The sequence below is a fragment of the Grammomys surdaster genome, unplaced genomic scaffold (assembly GCF_004785775.1).
Source record: "Grammomys surdaster isolate TR1022 unplaced genomic scaffold, NIH_TR_1.0 231, whole genome shotgun sequence".
Classification (NCBI taxonomy): domain Eukaryota; kingdom Metazoa; phylum Chordata; class Mammalia; order Rodentia; family Muridae; genus Grammomys; species Grammomys surdaster.
In genome coordinates, this window is record NW_021604676.1 from 2,700,814 (window position 1) to 2,720,297 (window position 19,484).

Genomic DNA, 19,484 nt, shown 5'->3' on the forward strand with positions numbered 1-19,484 from the left:
AAAAGAACTTCTGGAGGAATCACCATCCCTGATCTCAAGCTGTACTACAGAGCAATAGTGATAAAAACTACCTGGTATTGGTATAGAGACAGGCAGGAAGATCAATGGAATAGAATTGAAGACCCAGAAATGAACACACACTCCTATGGTCACTTGATCTTTGACAAAGGAGCTAAAACTGTCCAGTGGAAAAAGGACAGCATTTTCAACAAATGGTGCTGGTTCAACTGGAGGACAACACGTAGAAGAATGAAAATTGATCCATTCTTATCTCCTTGTACAAAGCTCAAGTCTAAGTGGATAAAGGACCTCCACATAAAACCAGATACACTGAAACTAATAGAAGAGAAGGTGGGGAAGAGCCTCGAATACTTGGGCACAGGGGAAAAGTTCCTGAACAGAACACCAATGGCATATGCTCTAAGATCAAGAATTGACAAATGGGACTTCATAAAATTGCAAAGTTTCTGTAAGGCAAAGGACACTGTCAATAGGACAAAACGACAACCAACAAATTGGGAAAAGATCTTTACCAATCCTACATCTGATAGAGGGCTAATATCCAATATATACAAAGAACTCAAGAAATTAGACTCCAGACAACCAAATAACCCTATTAGAAAATGGGGTATAGAGCTTAACAAAGAATTTTCAATGGAAGAAACTCGAATGGCCGAGAAGCACCTAAAGAAATGTTCAGTGTCATTAGTCATCAGGGAAATGCAAATCAAAACAACTCTGAGATTCCATCTCACACCAGTCAGAATGGCTAAGATTAAAAACTCAGGTGATAGTAGATGCTGGCAAGGGTGTGGAAAAAGAGGAACACTCCTCCATTGTTGGTGGGACTGCAAGACGGTGCAACCACTTTGGAAATCAGTCTGGTGGTTCCTCAGAAAATTGGACATAGCATTACCTGAGGATCCAGCTATACCACTCCTAGGCATATACCCAGAAGATGCTCGAACATATAACAAGGACATATGCTCAACTATGTTCATAGCAGCCTTATTTATAATAGCCAGGAGCTGGAAAGAACCCAGATGTCCTTCAACTGAGGAATGGATTCAAAAAATGTGGTATATTTACACAATGGAGTATTATTTAGCTATTAAAAACAATGAATTCGAGAGTTTCCTAAGTAAATGGATGGAACTAGAAATTATCATCCTGAGTGAAGTAAGCCAATCACAAAAGAACACACATGGTATTCACTCACTGATTATTGGATATTAGCCCAGAACCTTGAAATGCCCAAGATGCAACTCACAGGCCACATGAAGCCCATAAAGAAGGAAGACCAAGTGGGGGTGATTCAGTTCTTCTTAGAAGGAGCAACAAAATACTCAAGGGAGCAAATATGGAGACAAAGTGAGGGACAGAAACTGAAGGAGGGGCCATTTGAAGACCTTTCCACCTGAGTATCCATCCCATGTGCAGTCACCAAAGGTAGATGCTGATGTGGAAGTCAGGAAGTGCATGCTGATAAGGGCCTGATATGGATGTCTCCTCAGAGGCCTTCAAGAGTCTGACATATTCAGAGACAGATGCTCACAACTAGCCATTGAACTGATCATGAGGTTCTCAATGGAGGAGTTAGAGTAAGGACTGAAGGAGCTGAAAGGGTTTGTGGCACCATGAGGAGAGCAACAATACCAACCAACCACAGCTCCCAGGGTCCTAACCACCAGCCTGGGAGCACTTATGGAGGGATCCAAGGCTTCAGCTGAATATGTAAGAGCGGAGGGCCCTGCTGGGCACAGGTGGAAGATGAGATCCTTGACCTCATGAAGCCTGGATGCCCCAGGGGGTGGGAATTTTGAGGGTGGGGAAGTGGGAGTGGGGGGAGTAGGTGGGGGTTACATTCACGGAGAAGAAGAAGGAGGGGTAAGGGGATGGGGGGTTGCCGGGTGGGTGGGTGATGGGGTAAGGGGACAACATATGAAATGTAAATAAAATATCCAATAAAAAAAAAGATGTTTGGCTTTATATTTTTCCAGAAGGGATCATCTAGAAACACAAGGCAGGAAGATTAGGATCGGTCTTGGGTACAGTACAGTGGTCTAACCTGTCTGCTACGATAAATCTTAAATAGCCTCAACTGGATTCTTGGCTAATTTGCTTTAATCCTCTGTTCTCAGTGTTTACTCAAACCAGTAAGGTAGGAGTGGTAGAAACTGAAATCTTAAATCTCCATTCTTAATTGCAAAACAAAGTTTAGTAGAGTGGAGTTCAGTCTCATTTATTTTTCTAATGATTTCTATTTGAAGGCAATAGTCCTCTCTTTAGTAGACACCTTCATTCTAGTTTTTGCCTACACTGTAATTAATAAAACAGTAAAAATGTTCATGTATATGCTAAAAATTTCTTCTTTATTTTTTATCACCTGAGATCTGCACAACAATTTTAAGGTAAAAAAGGATGACTTTTTGCATACAGAGATTGATGGGTCATTCTTTATTCAAAAAGATGATATCAGTGCCAACATAAAATTCTAGGCTCCTATACTTTTTTATTGGATATTTTATTTATTTACAATACAGATGTCATCCCCTTTCCCCATTTCCCTCCCTAGAACTCCCTATCCTATACCCCTCTTCCTTCGTGCTTTTATACCATTTTGATCACATGCATGTATTGAGGTCAGTTCTAGGTTGAGGGTCTAGCAAGACAATAGATGCAAATAGTCTAGGAACAAGCAAGACATAAATGCAAATAGTCAAAGAGAAAGCAAAACATTAAACCCAATTACTTGAACACTCCTGTGATCACTCTTTCAAAAGACTTATCTGCATGACCAAAGTGTTGGAGCCTACTTCCCTGTTGTAGCCCAAGGTGATTTTCATGTCTGAAGCCTACTTACTTGTTCTAGCCTAAAATTTAGATTCCTGTCTGAAATTACTTTGTTCTAGCCTAAGATTTAGACTCCTGCCTGAAATTACTTCTTTGTTCTAGCCTAATGTCAGATACCTGCATGAAGCCTACTTCCTTGTCCTTGACCAATGTCATATTCCTGCCAAGCAGCCCGTTTCCTTGTCCTTGGCTCATGTCAGATTCTTGCCAAGCAGCCCCAAAGGCTCTACATCTCTCCCCCTTTTTTATTTCATTAACAAGACTGAGCCTGTCTTAGGTTGTTCTGACAAGAATGCCTTCCTTACCCATCATGGAATATGTATTATCAAAAGCAATGCACTTATGTCTTAGGTTGGTAAGGCTCTGTGCAGAATCTTACCCATCCTTGGCTTGCCAGCCTGTTAAGCTAATAACTCTGTCTGGGGGTCCATTATCAGTTTCAAGTCGTGTACTTTGGCTGCCAGCCTGTTGATGTAGTTAGAGACAAGCTTTAACATGATGGGCAGGAATAAAGTATTCCCAGGACAAGAGGGCTAGACTGATCAAGCTATATATGCCATTCCTGAGGTTTGACCAAAATGGAAATACTGACCTCAGGCCATGGATAATTTTATTGGCATTATCTGCAGCATCAAAACTCAACAGGGCAGCATTCTTTAAATTCATAATCTCACTATGCAAAGTTAACACACCCAGAGAGGTGTTAGGATTATGCCAAATACCCTACAGGTGTCTTTAAACTTTTTTTCTAATTATAATGACAGTCATTGTGAATTTCAAAAGTAGCACTACTCCAATGATATTTGTCATGACACTTGGGATGGCTCCTAACTCTTGAGCCCTGAACCTCCTTCAGATAATTTGAACGAGTTATAGAGCATCATATGTTGCTCCAGACACCTATATAACTCCTTTTTGTATACTCAATGTATTAGTAACATTTTTTTTTTTTGCTAGATGGTTAACAAAAATAGTTGTCTTAACTCCTTGTGTCAATGCTATTTCAGAAGCAGTGGTGCTAGTGTTTAATGAAATTAAAGCTGTTATACCAGCAATAATCAAGCTAGCTACCCTCTTGCTTCTGCTTAAAGCCTAACTCACTTCTTCCAACACTTTCGAGCTTTTTTCAGAGAATCAAGGTTTTCTAATACTCAGGGCAGTAAGTCAAAAGCTGGTTGATAGAGCCTTGTAACAGACATGCCAGGTTTCAACACACTGACAAAATTGGAAATTATATAGTCAATGCAACTTACAATAAATACTGTAGAAGAGACAAAACTAATTTTAGCTTGACAATTAAAAGAGCCTTTAAAAATGCACTAATCCTTGTTTGAAATCCAGATCCTGTCCCAACTTTATCTCTTGCTAATCATAACATCATAGTTAGCTATAGCTAACTTCCAAATATGTCTCTGACAATGTCCAGATCCAGTCTTCCAAAAGTAGACTGTTATTTCCAATATTGCACTGATTTGTAGACCAGTACAAGACTGAGTACTAATAGCTGGTCGGTCACCTTTAAGAAGAATACAAGAGACATTATAATTTCTATTTTTGTTTCTCTATCTCACAAGGTCTAAAACTTGAAGCAAGGCAGCTTGTCCCATCTGGGATATAGTCAAGCAAAGGTGGGTCAGGAACATATGTCCAATACAGCTCCCCAGTCACCCTTGTCAGAGGACTCAGCAAGCTGACAGGTTGGCATCATTCTTTGTCAGCAACAGTATGTCTCATCAATCTTTTTAAAGTTCCATGGGCCTGTTCCACAATACCTTGTCCTTGAGGATTATACGGAATCCCTGTAATAAATTGTTGACAAAAAGCCTTGAGTGCTCAACTACAATTGCCAGATCCATTATCTATTTTTTTCAAATTGGATATTTTATTTATTTTCCTTTCAATTTTATCCCCTCTCCCATTCCCCCCCAAACCCCTACACCATCCCCGACATGCCTATTTCTTTGAGGGTGTGCCTCCACCATCCACCCATTCCTGCCTCCCTGCTCTCAAATTTCCCAGCACTAGGGAATCCAAACTTTCAGGGACCAAGGCCCTCCTCTTCCACTGATCCCTGACAAGGCCACCCTCAACTACCTATACAGGTGGAGCCATGAGTCCCTCCCTTTGTGTTTCCAGGCTGGAGGTTTAGACCCTGGGAGCTCTGGTTGAATATTTTGATACTCCTTCTAAGAAGGACCAAAGCACCCACACTTTGGTCTTCCTTCTTCTTCTTGAACTTCATGTGGTCTATGTGTTGTATATTAGGTACTGTGAGCTTTTGGGCTAATATTGACTTATCAGTGAGTGCATATGATGTGATTGGGTTACCTCACTCAGGATATTTTCCAGTTCCATCCATTTACCTAAGAATTTCATGAACTCATTGTTTTTAATAGCTCAGTAGTACTCCATTGTGTAAATGTATGACATTTTCTGTATCCATTCCTCTGTTGAAGGACATCTGGGTTCTTTCCAGCTTCTGGCTATTATAAACAAGGCTGCTATGAATATAGTGGAACATATGTCCCTATTGTATGTTGAAACATCTTTTGGGTATATACTCAGGAGTGGTATAGCTGGGTCCTCAGGTAACACTATGTTCAATTTTCTGAGGAACCACTAGACTGATTTCTACAGTGGTTGTACCAGCTTATAATCCCACCAACAATGGAGGACTGTTCCTCTTTCTCCACATCCTCACCAGCATCTGCTGTCACCTGGGTTTTTGATCTTAGCCATTCTGACTGGTGTTAGATGGAATCTCAGGGTTGTTTTGATTTGCATTTCCCTGATGACTAAGAATGTTGAACACTTCTTTAGGTGTTTCTCAGCCATTCGAGTTACCTCAGTTGGGAATTCTTTGTTTAGTTTTGTACCCCATTTTTAAATAGGATTATTTGATTATCTAGAGTCTAATTTCTTCAGTTCTTTGTATATCTTGGATACTAGCCCTCTATCAGATGTAGGATTGGTAAAGATCTTTTCCCAATCTGTTGGTTGCCACTTTGTCCTATTGACGTGTCCTTTGGTTTACAGAAGCTTTGCAGTTTTATGAGGTCCCATTTGTCAATTCTTGATCTTAGAGCATAAGCCATTGATGTTCTCTTCAGGAACTTTTCCCCTGTGCTCATGTGTTCTAGGATTTTCTCCATTTTCTCTTCTATTAATTTCAGTGTAGCTGGATTTATGTGGAGGTCCTTTATCCACTTGGTCTTGAGCTTTGTACAAGGAGATAAGTATGGATCAATTTGCATTCTTCTACATGCTGACCTCCAGTTTGACCAGCATCATTTGTTGAAATGCTGTCTCTTTTCCACTAGATAGTTTTAGCTCCCTTGTCAAAAATCAAGTGAGCATAGGTATGAGTGTTTATTTCTGGGTCTTCTATTTCATTCCATTGATCCTCCAGTTTGTCTCTGTACCAATACCATGCAGGTTTTTTTTTTAATCACTATTGATTTGTAGTACAGCTTGATGTCAGTGATGCTGATTTCCCTAGAAGTTCTTTTATTGTTGAGAATAGTTTTCACTATCCTGGGTTTTTTGTTATTCCAAATAAATTTGAGAATTACTCTTTCTGTGAAGAATTGAGTGGGAATTTTGATGGGGATTGCATTAAATCTGTAGATTGCTCTTGACAAGATATCCATTTTTTACTATATTAATCCTTTCAATCCATGAGCATGGGAGATCTTTCCATCTTCTGAGATCTGCTTCAATTTCTTTCTTCAGGGACTCGAAGTTCTTGTCATTCACATCGTTTACTTGCTTGGTTAGATTCACACCAAGGTTTTTTATATTATTGGTGACTATTGTGAAGAGTGTTGTTTCCCTAATTTCTTTCTCAGCCTGTTTATCTTTTGAGTAGAGGAATGTAACTGATTTGTTTGATTTTATATCCAGCCACGTTGCTAAAGTTGTTTTTCAAGTTTAGTTCTTTGGTGGAAGTTTTGGGGTCACTTAAGTATACTATCATATCATATGAAAATAGTAAAATTTTGACTTCTTCCTTTCCAATTTGTATCCTTTTTACCTCCTTGTGTTGCCTAATTGCACTGGTTCTGTCTTCCAGTACTATATTGAGTAGATAGGGAGAGAGTGGGCAGCCTTGTCTAGTACCTGATTTTAGTGGGATTGCTTCAAGTTTCTCTCCATTTAGTTTGATGTTGGCTAGTGGTTTGCTGTATATTGCTTTTAATATGTTTCTGTATGGGCCTTGGATTCCTGATCTTTCCAAGACTTTTATCATGAAGGGGTGTTGAATTTTTCAAATGCTTTCTCAGCATCTAGTGAGTTGATCATGTGTTTTCTTTCTTTGAGTTTGTTTATATAGTGGATTACATTGATGGATTTCTGAATATTGAACCATCCCTGCATTCCTGGGATAAAACCTACTTGATCAAGATAGATAATTCTTTTGATGTGTTCTTGGATTCGGTTTGTGAGAATTTTATTGAGTATTTTTGCATTGATATTCATAAGGGAGATTGGTCTGAAGTTTTCTTTCTTTGTTGGATCTTTGTGTGGTTTAGGTATGAGTGTAATTGTGGCTTCATAGAATGAATTGAGTAGTGTTCTTTTGGTTTCTATTTTGTGGAACAGTTTATAGAGAATTGGTAGTAAGTCTTCTTTGAAGGTCTGATAGAATTCTGTGCTAAAACCATCTGATCCTGTCCTTTCTTTGGTGAGGAGACTTTTAATGACTGCTTCTATGTCTTTTGGGGTAATGGAACTGTTTAGATAGTTTATCTGGGCCTGATTTAACTTTGGTAACTGATATTTGTCTAGAAAATTGTCCATTTCATCCAGATTTCCAGATTTTCCAATTTTGTTGAGTATAGTCTTGTTTAGTAGGATCTGATGATTTTTTTTTAAATTTCCTTGGTTCCTGTTGTTATATCACCCTTTTCAGTTCTCATTTTATTAATATGGATACTGTTTCTCTGCCCTCTGATTAGTCTGGCTAAGGGTTTATCTATCTTGTTGATTTTCTCAAAGAACCAGATCCTGGTTTTGCTGATACTTTGTATAGTTCTTTTTGTTTCTACTTGGTTGATTGCAGCCCTGAGTTTGATTATTTGGTGTGTTTGCTTCTTTTTGTTCTAAAGCTTTCAGGTATGCTGTCAAGTTGTTAATGTATGCTCTCTTCAGTTTCTTTTTGTAGGCACTTAGAGCTATAAGTTTTCTCCTTAGCACTGCTTTCATTGTGTTGCATAAGCTTCAGTGTGATGAACCTTCGTTTTCATTAAATTCTAAAAAGTCTTTAATTTCTGCCTTTATTTCATCCCTGACCACATTATCATTGAGTAGAATGTTGTTCAGTTTCCATGTGAATGTGGGCTTTTCATTGTTTTTGTCATTATTGAAGACCAGCCTTAGTCCATGGTGATCTGATAGGATGCATGGGATTATTTAAATTTTCTTGTATCTGTTGAGGTCTGTTTTGTGACCAATTATATTGTCTATTTTGGAGAAGGTACCATGGGGTGCTGAGAAAAAGGTATATTCTTTTGTTTTAGGTTGAAATGTTCTGTAGATATCAGTTAAATCCATTTGGTTCATAACTTCTGTTAGTTTCATTGTGTCTCTGTTTAGTTTCTGTTTCCATGATCTGTCCATTGCTGAGAGTGGAATGTCTAAGTCTCCCACTATTATTGTGTGAGGTACAATGTGTGCTTTGAGCTTTAGTAAGGTTTCTTTTATGAAAGTGAATGCTCTTGCATTTGGTGCATAGATATTCAGAATTGAGAGTTCATATTGATTGACTTTTTCTTTGACGAGTATGAAATGTTCTCCCTTATTTTTTTATTATAGCTTTAAGTTGAAAGTCTATTTTATTCAATATTAGAATGACTAATCCAGCTTGTTTCTTAGGACCATTTGCTCAAAAAATTGTTTTTCAGCCTTTTACTCTAAAGTAGTATGTGTCTTTGTCACTGAGGTGGGTTTCTTGTATGCAGCAAAATGCTGGATCCTGTTTACATATCCAGTCCATTAGTCTATATCTTTTTATTAGGGAATTGAGTCCATTGATGTTAACAGATATTAAGCAGAGGAGATTGTTGCTTCCTGTTATTTTTGTTATTAGTGGTGGAATTGTTTGTATAGCTATCTTCTTTTGGATTTTTTGAAGATTACTTTCTTGCCCGTTCTAGGGTATAATTTCCCTCCTTGTTTTGGAGTTTTCCCTCTATTATCCTTTGTAGTGCTGGGTCTGTGGAAAGATACTGTGTAAATTTGGTTTTGTCATGGAATATCTTTGTTTCTCCATCTATGGTAATTGAGAGTTTTGCTGGATATAGTAGCCTGGGCTGGCATTTGTGTTCTCTTAGGGTCTGTATGACATCTGTCCAGGATCTTCTCACTTTTATAGTATCTGGTGAGAAGTCTGGTGTAATTCTGATAGGTCTGCCTTTATATATTACTTGGCCTTTTTCCCTTGCTGCTTTTAATATTCTTTCTTTGATTTGTGCATTTGGTATTTTGATTATTATGTGACAGGTGGTATTTCTTTTCTTGTCTAGTCTATTTTGGGTTCTGTAGGCTTCTTGTATGTTTATGGGCATCTTATTCTTTAGGGTAGGGAAGTTTTTTCTTTAATTTTGTTGAAGATATTTATTGGCCCTTTAAGTTGGGAATCTTCATTCTCTTTTATACCTATTATCCTTAGGTTTGGTTTTCCCATTGTGTCCTGGATTTCCTGGATGTTTTGGGTTAAGAACGTTTTGCATTTTCAATATTTTCTATGGTATCTTCTGCACCTGAGGTTCTCTTTTCTATCTCTTGTATTCTGTTGGTGATGTTTGTGTCTTTGGCTGTTGATTTCTTTCCTAGGTTTTCTATCTCCAGGGTAGTCTTCCTTTGTGCTTTCTTTATTGTTTCTACTTCCATTTCTATGTCCTGGATGTTTTTGTTCTATTCCTTCACCTGTTTCGTTGTTTTCTTGTAATTCCTTAAAGGATTTTTGTGTTTCCTCTTTAAGGGCTTCTACCTGTTTACCTGTGTTCTCAAATTCTTTGAGAATGTTATTTATGTCCTTAAAGTCCTCTATCATCATCATTAGAAGTGATTTTAGATCTGGTTCTTGCTTTCCTGGTGATATGGGAAATTCAGGACTTTCTAGTGTGGGAGAACTAGGTTCTAATGATGCCAAGTACCCGGGGTTGCTGATGCTTATGTTCTTGCACTTTCCTTTTGCCATCTGGATCTTCTTAGTGCTACCTGCACTGTCTCCGACTGGAGCCTGTCTTTCCTATTATCTTGGTTGTGTCAGAACTGTTTGGGGTGGGTGTAGCTGCTAGGGTTAGAGCTGAGGCCCAAGATCTGCTCAGTGCTCAGGTGCACACTGGAAGGAACCAGTGCCCTGGGCCAGGAGTGAATTTCTGGGTCCCAGTGGGTCCCAGTTACTCCTTGTTTGGAGCAGATGTTGCTGTCTCCTTACCTAAGATACTGCCAGGGTTAGACCTCCTGGAAATCCCGCCTCCTCTGGGTTTTGTGGGATTAGGTGCAGAGCTGAAGGTCATATCTGCTCAGTGCTCAGGCACAGATCGGAAGGGTGTTCCTATACTTTTAAACGGTACTGTGCTTTATATCCCAAGTATTTCATTAAACATCAGCTGAGTTTATTCTTCACGAATGGCATTTCTTTGTCTCTAGAAGCCTTTAGTGGAAGGCTGCCACATTTTTCTGCAAGCCTTCAACCCCCTTCATTTCTTTCCCCTCTTTCTCACATGTGGGAGAGCACATGTGTATCCAAACTTGAACAACTTCTTGCAACCAAGTTCTTTGCCTCCTGTTTTCCTCTCATTGCATCTCTGCCCCTGGCCAGTTCATAGCTTTACTATGGTATTTTACGAGGGAGCTATTTTCTCCTTTACATTATCTCTTGTGTTAGTACAGAACTGCTAATGTCTTCTGATTGCAAGTCTATTAACCTAGAGAGCTCCTCTGAGTCTTTGAAGTCTCTGCTGACTCCGATTCTGATACAGAAGATCATTTTAGACCTTGTTCTGTTGCTGCCATCCATGTCACGCAGGGAGAATATATTTTCTCTACTGTATCACTCTGCTAACCAAGTCCCAAAGTAGGACTAGCTCCTAGTGTTTTACAGAAACTTGGATTTAAAAGGCTTGCTGATTTTCTCTTTGTTTCTAGGATTAGAGATGAATTGACTGTAGTAGAGCTAGAAACTACTCTGACTTACAGACTCAAATGTCACTTCTTTAGAGCCTTTAGTACCTTGCTCTAAATAGCTCACTCTTCCTTCTTCCTCTTATTGAAAGTAAATACTTTTTTTCTCACATAATATATCCTGATTATGGTTTCTCCTTCCTCTACTCCAAATTCTTTCCCATCTCCCATCCTATCCAGATCCACATCCATTCTGTCTCTCATTAGAAAACAACTGAGTTCCTAAGGGACACTAGTAAAATAAATTAAAATAAGATAAAACAAAAAATAACACGTTGGAATGGGACAAAACAAACAACGAGAAGTAAGAAAGCCCAAAGAGAAGGCATGAGAAACAGAGGCACACTCAGTTACCCAATAAAAACTTGAAACCATAATAAATATGCTAATGCATACTACCGTGTAAAAAGAGACAAAAGAAACTATGTAAGTAAAATCATATTTTTTTTCAAGAGGAAAAGCCCTGACATGACATTAAGAGACACTGTGAGCTTTGGAGACAGGAGCCTCCAAAGCTGCCTCTGAGTTTGTCTTCTGTTAGCCATCTACAGCTGGGCAGGCACCATGCATTTTAGAGTAGTTTGTTTTTCCTAGTGTATCTCCCTTGGAGGGAACTAAAATTTTTATTTGCTTGTGGTTATCGATTGGACATTGCTTCTGGGTTAGGGATGGGGACATGTGTCTTCTTCTCCTTTCAGCTCTAGAACCCCATCTGGTGCAGACCCCTGCAGGCCATGTGGTTGCTGCTTCAGTCTCTGTGAATTCGTATGTAATTCAGTTATGTTGATTTAGAGAGCCTTGTTTCCTTGCTCTTCTCCATCCCCCTGGCTCTTACACTCTTTTTGTCTCTTCTTCTGTAAGGATCTCTGCACTCCAAAGGGAAGGGTTTGATGGAGACATTCTGTTTAAGGTTGAGTGTTCCAAGGTCTCTTTCTCTGCTGTGTGGCTGTGGGTCTTTGTATTTGTTGCATCTGTTGATGATGACTGAACAAGACACTAATTTATGAGTACAGCAGAATGTCATTAGGAGTCCTCCCCAACCACTTTTAAACAGTGGTTTTACTCTAGGTCCATGGGCTATCTAGTCACAGGTTCTTGGTTACCCCAGTAGTGTTAAGTATGGGTTTGAGCGGGCCTTAAGTTAAATCAGATATTGGCGGGTTATTCCCACAGTTTTGTAATGTCATTTTACTAATGTATCTGCAGGCAGGAGACCATTGTAAATCAAAGAGTTTGTAGCTAGGTTGGTGTTTATGTTCTACCTTTGAAAGTGTACCTTCCTGTCCAAAGACGCTAGAACTCTGGGGTGAAGGCTGTATATAGGCACCAGGTCAACTTCTCCATGTTGGCAGCAGCCTAAGTTTTTTGGGGATTCCAAACATTAACTAACTAACTAACTAACTAACTAACTAACTAACTAACTAACTAAACTAAAGTTGATAGAAGCAAAACTTGGTACTGGAAGTTTCATTTGGTAACAAAATATGCCCAGCTGGGGTTCTGTCTCCCATTATTTGGTGATCTCATTTAGATTGCTTTCATATATGAGTATACTTTAGGAAACTTCTATACAGTAATAGGTTTCCATACTATCCCTGAAATGGCTCTTAGTTTTAGCTGTTTCTTCCCATATACCATTCCTCATCTGCCTCTTACTTCTCCACTTGATCCTCCCATTCCAGCTCCTGTCCCAGTCATTCATAACTATGTATTCTATTTCTTTTTCCTAGGGAGATTTTTCCGTCTTTTCTAGTCCCTTACTCTATACTTAACATCTATGGTTCTATGTATTCTAGCTTGATTATCATTGATTTGACAGCTAATATTAATATATGTTGCATGAAATATAAATAGACAGCATCCCGCACTAGCACCAGCTACTCTCTGGCCCACGTAATCTCATCATCTCCATGCCCAGCCCCATGCAGACACCGCCCATCTTGAGACTCTATTGCTGTGGATTCTGCTCACATTCCCAGCCCTGGTAAGGTCAAAACTCTAGAGGCTTGCAGTTTATCAGTCAGATTTATATTAGTAAATTCTCAACCCACAAAACACTCATGCAATGAGCTCTAAACTCAATTGATATAAACACAAGCTGCACACCCAGGCAGAGAAAATGTATGCCAATTATTATTTAATCATCTGTCTAAGAAATTCCCAATACTTATGACTCCCAGGACTGTGTGGTTCTGGCTCCTCTTCCTCTCCTGTAGGTTCCATCTTTTCTCTTCCTCTCCTTCCCTTCTTCTCTATCCCTCTGCCCTCTCTATACTCTTCTCCAAAACTCTCAGCCCTCCTTCTTTTCCACTACCCAATCACAGGCTTTCATCTCATCTTGTGCCTGCCCTCACTTGCAAAGAGATGGCAATCCACACATATATAAGCAAATGCATGCAACAGTTGTCCTTCTGGTTCTGGGTTACCTCACTCAGGCTGATATTTTCTAGTTCTAGCAATTTTCCTGCAAATTTCATGATTTCTTTTTTTTTTTTTAAGACTAAGTAATACTCCATTGTGTAAATGTACCACATTTTCTTTACACATTTATTTGCTGAGGGACATCTAGCTTGCATCCCATGTCTGGCTAATATAAATAGAGCAGCAGTGAATGTAGTTGACCAAGTGTCTATGTGGTAAGTACTTTGGGTATATTCCCAAGAGTGGTATAGCTGGATCTTGAAGTAGATCAATTCCTATCTTTCTGAGAGACCACAACTGACTGACTGTACAAGTTTGCACTCCCACCAACAATGGATGGATGTTCCCTTTTCTCCTCATCCTCACCAGCATGAACTTTAATTTGTGTTGTTGACCTTAGCCATTCTGTCAAGTGTAAGACGGAATCTCAAGTAATTTTGATTTCTCTTATCCTGGTTGCTAAGGATATTGAATGTTTTAAAAATGTTTCTCAGCCCTTTGAATTTCACCATTTAGATTTCCATTTAGATCTATATCCCATTTTTAATTGGTTTATTTGTTTTCTTGCTATACAGTTTGATGAGTTATTTATATAATTTGGATATTATTCCTCCATCATATATGTAGTTGGTAAAAATTTTTCCTATTCTGTAGGTTGTTGCTTTGTTCAGATGTATCCCTGTTTGATTTAACCTGTGAAGTTCTTGCTATTGCATGATATGTATGAATCTTAATGTATCTAACTGTGCATTCAGGCTAATATCTTTACCATCCCTATATTAATGCTCATTTATTTTCACATCCAAATTGAATTTCCATTACATATTCAACCTGTTTTTCAGTCATTGTGTTTATTTTTCTAACTTGGAAATAACTACAAACAAGGACAGATTTGAAGAGCTTTGGTAATGTAAAAAACAGTTTTCCTAATTGAAAATGGTTTAGGCTTCATCTATTTCATATTTCCAATACCTAACATATACTATACATTTAATCATAAAGTGTAAAATGATGAAATCTGTTTTAATATTTTTACCATCTGTATTATATGTAATATATTCTATGATCCTTTCTGCACTTTTAATAAAATCAGCTGACAAATCATTCAAAAGGTTCAACCAACACAATCAATGGAGGTATATTTTAATTAGAGGAGATCAAATAGATAATGCTTTTATAATATAGTTCAAGACCAAGAGTAACTGAGCAAGTATGAATTTACAAAATATTAAGTCTTACTTGACTGCTGAAGTAAATAAGATATCAATAAGAAATCTAGTAATATTAAAGTTAATTTAAAGGAAATTCACATTGATTTGATGGAATACTTTGCTTCATATACAGTATCCTCCTTTGCTAATCCAAAGAAAATTGCTATTTGTAACACTTATCATTACAATTTTCAGAACGTAAATCTTTAAAGCAGCATTATTTCACTATAGCAAAAACCAAAAGTACTGAGAAACTTTGGAATTAAAAAAAAGGAAACGTTGCACACTGGAGGACACTTGGTGTGTGGGGTTAAGTTTTTTTAATTATAAAAATCAATGCATATTGTAATGACTAGAAAATCAGTTTTTTCCATTGTGAAATCCTTACAGTAACCCATTTCGGAATCAGAAAGATCATATATTAAAAATGGTCCCTGCAGTCATCAACATATACAAGTAAAGTCTAGCTACTGTTAAATTAACACTTCGTTAAAATATCAAAGTAAAAGTTTCAACAAATACTTTTTTATGTTATATTTCAAAACAGGAACAAAAAAAATGAAGAACAGATTGCCAGTTCTATTCCACAGCAGTCAAGTTTCTCAGTTTGCATTTTCTTTTCTTTCGCCGAGCTCTCTGTTGCTGGAAACTCTTAAACCGATTTCAAGGGCTACACCTGAATAAACACGTTGTAAAAGTGTTTATGTATTGAAGTGGGTCAGTTCAAGGTATGGTATTTGGCTGGAACTTCTAATTTCTCTTTTTACAGCACAAGGGCTGCCAGAAGGAGGAAGTCTGAGCTGAATTAATACATTTGTTACAGTGGAAGTAAAATGGAAACTACTCTAACCACAAATCAAACTGCCTCTTTCATTTATGCCAATGATAAAGTTTTTCTAAGAAGTATATACACTCTGGCACAGAGCCACCATAAGTTTGCATTTGAAAGGAAAACTTGTATGCTTATTTGTTTAAGGTTTACTGCTTGGGTTATTTGTAAGCCCTTTTCCTGGTAGGACTGACTGCAGAGGGGCTTGTGATGCAGATGCCCATTTTCGTTCTTGTAGGCAACTTTTCTCCGCTGTAGGACAATTGTTGACGATAACCATGTTGTCTGGATTGGTGCAAACTTTCTTTTAAGAACAAGCATCACAATATGTGAAGGACTTCTGTGTCCCTCACAGCAGCTGCAGGAACTCTTGCAACACACACTTATTTTCTGATGGTAGAAAGTCTCTCTGAACAATTCATGTGCACAGAGAACTGTTTATGCTGCCAAAATACACTCTGTTAAAAACAAGGGCTTATTTGGTTAAATGACACTGATGCCATCTTAGGGATTTGCCTTCCTTTTCTTTATTCTCTGGTTAATTTGGTCTTGTAGTGGACCTTGTAGTAGAGGTTGCTTCATAGTTTTGGCTGAATAAATATTTTAAGAAAACATGCACATTTCTCAAGGGGCAAGCCAGAGTCAATCATGCACATATTTCAAGCCATATTATATATTACCTTTACAGGATCAGTAACTTCATATCTAGACTAGTAACTGCAATAAGTCTGAGTAATTTCCACGTAAAGTTACAGCAGAAAACTAAATAGTTCGCCACTTTTTTGTGTGATTTCCATGGAACTAGAAATCAATCAATGGCTTTCTTTGTGTATAGAGGTATAGTATATGTAACTAGATGATATATTATACATCATCTAGTTACATATTATATAAACATATAATTTAAAGTGACAATTACCTTAAATTGGGAGCACAGCAGTACTAACTCCTATAGTGTTTGTGAAACCATATTTAAATAATACATAGGAAGCACCTAGAAAACTGTATAGTATATTCAGAGGAAGGACAATTATAAATATTATTGCTACTCTATGGGAAAGGCAGTTTAAGTCACCTTAGTTTCTAGAGCCTAGGACACCCTGACTTGTAATACACTCTGGTTTCTTCTTCTTTCTTTGGTGTGCAGCCACATGTATAGATTAATGATAGTCTAAGATGTAAACTAAATACAAATCAAGCAAGCATTGATAAGCTCACATAGAACTTCCTTCTGTGTATTCAGAGTCACCAGACTTCATTTGAGTCTTCTGAAATCTCAGGCAACTTTCAGTTTATGGAAAGTTGCTGGGAGAGGAATTTAGAAATTTCCACATTACTGAGGCCAGCTCTCCAGCACTGCCCAGGTGAGATGCAGGGCTGCTCTCCTGAATGCCTGTCCAGTCTCTCACCTGGGCAAAGTGGGAGAACACACCCTGGTGGTGTGGATATGGGAGAGCTGGCAGGTTGACCAACTTAGCTACCACCCTGGGCTAGATCCAGGGCTTTGAGTTGACCCACCCCAACATCTACCCCCTCTGCTAACTACTGAAGCATGTGAAGGAGCCTCTCGTAGATCCAAAGCTGCAGGATCTCCATGAAACAGGTCAGCAACAGGATATCCAAGAACAGTCCTGGTGAAGACATACTATTGATGATGTAGCAGAAGTCAGAAGCCTCGAACCAAACCAATGACTGATTGCAATGAACATTTGCAAGATGTATGGATAAAGGACATACTATGTGACACAGTGACGCATAACAGCATCCACAGCAAGATGTTTATCCACCTATCTGTCTGTCTATCTGTCTATCTATCTATCTATCTATCTATCTATCTATCTATCTATCTATCTTGTTTTCTTTTGGTGGGGAGGTTGTAAAGTTGGAGGGTGGGTATGAAGCAATGGGGAAATAAGTGAAATTGGAGTGCATCATGTTGAGAATCAATAAAAAGCTAAAAATATTTCACATTTGTTCAAATACATTTTACAATGATAATGGAGTTCACAACAGACTGTATTTCCAGAATGACAGGAAGAATGCTAATGGTAGAGTAAACAACTTTGGGAAGTTTTCTGACATGGCCAGAAGTGAGGGGGCAGGGAAGCTAGCTGTACTGATTTACCTGAGAAAGGCTGAAACTGGCTGGAAGAAGTAGAAATCCCCTTTAGACATTCAATGTTTATCACTTAGAGAAAAAACTATAGAGCCTTTAATGCAGAAAAGCCCAGAGTTGACTTTGGAAACTATATTTGATGTGGAAATTTCTAGGCTGATGGATAAACAAATCCATCACTTTCCTTGAATTCTGAAAAAGTGTCAGTGAATGAGAGCAACCATGGGATATCCCCTGTGTGTTCGAGGCTGTGGTGGAGGGACAAGATATACAGATATGCCTAAATATTTATTTAATCATAAATATCAAGGTTTATGAGAATCCTTAGTTTATAAAGTCTATAAAGAAAACATTCTGATAATGCTTAAATTGTTTTCTTCTTTTCAAAGCACCACAGAGCTCATTCACACTACTTTATCTTTCTCATAAACCACATGTTTATATATTATGTCCTAGGACGCAGCATCAATGTAAAATCTGCTGGTCTTGTGGGAAGACATGGGCCTCAGTCAAAACAGCCGTTCATGGTGGCCTTCTTCAAGGCAAGTGAGGTACTTCTTCGATCTGTGAGAGCAGCCAGCAAACGGAAAAATCAAAACCGTAATAAATCCAGCTCTCATCAGGACACCTCCAGGATGCCCAGTGCTGGAGGTAAGACAGAATGAGCATGGCAGTTGTGCTTTGAGAATTATTGGGTCATATGTTGCAAGTCAAGTTGCCACAATAAATTTGCCAGCTGCATATACCTTCATTTGGTACATTAAATCATCTAAGTGATGTTTCTAGCATCCCCAGAATGTTTCACCAGTGAATCACTCAGTAATTCATTTAAAAATAACTATGATGTGCTTTCATGTGTTGAAAGATTCCATTCAAATTAAAATCAAACTGGCAGTAATAAAGTTCTGAAATGGCTAAGTCAACAAAGTCTACCCAAAATGAAATGACACAGTTAGCAGGCTGACTTCCTCAAGGAATGGTCAACCAGGTGAATACAGCATACAGTTCTTTCTTTAGCGTTTAGATGTGAACCGTGTAGCTCTTTCTAGAAGCAGGGACAGAGCAGACTGTCAGACAGCCAGGATGTGTTTGATGGAATCTTAACACATGAAGGCACATTATTATCGGGTGGGCTGATACCTGAACTAGCCAATCTCATGCATACATAAAACTTTTCAGCAAAACATTACAGATGTGCAGCTGATATTAATCTACTTTGATTTTTAATTTAATCTCCTTTCAGTTGGAAGAGGAGATAAAAGCATCACTGATTAGAAAATAGGCAATTGCCTGTGTCTTAACTACATACTTGATGTCGAGAAGGACCTTGGCTACTAGGCTACAAGCATGTTTCATATGAGGTGAAATTGATGCCTACATTATTAAAATAATCTATTTCCATCTATGAAAAATAGACTTGGAGGTTGACTAATCCTAGCACACGCTTACTGATGTATATGATTTTATGTTTACAGCCACTGTATATGTACAGAACTTTGCAAGGCACAGCGGATGAGCAGATTGATAGAATAGCGGTGACAATATTCCAGCAAATTAGGAATCTAATATTTTTTTAAATCTTCATTTTTTTGAGGTTACTTCAATGTAACAAACCTCCTATAACCTGAGATTCTGAAAAGGTGGAATTCATTCGCCTTCCTAAAGAGTAGTTGCCAGATTAATCATGTTAGGCAGAAGTTCGTTTGGTATGTCTAGAAACAGAAGCAACAGGACACAATTATATACAGTACTACATTTTGCTGAATTAAATGCTACATCTATAAAATTAATCTTTCATAGAGAGTTCTATTGACGAACAATGGTAGTTTTATACTACTTTGTTAAAAACTCTCACAAAATATTT

General features: G+C 38.2%; 1 protein-coding gene across 1 annotated transcript in view; it reads left to right on the forward strand.

The window, feature by feature from the left end:
• Bmp5 (bone morphogenetic protein 5) overlaps positions 1 to 19,484 on the forward strand; it is a 140,701-nt gene that overhangs the window by 97,236 nt on the left and 23,981 nt on the right. Inside the window, exon 4 of the mRNA XM_028773584.1 lies at positions 18,077 to 18,271. Coding sequence (XP_028629417.1) covers positions 18,077 to 18,271 — 195 coding nt within the window. The remainder of the gene's footprint in view (positions 1 to 18,076; positions 18,272 to 19,484) is intronic.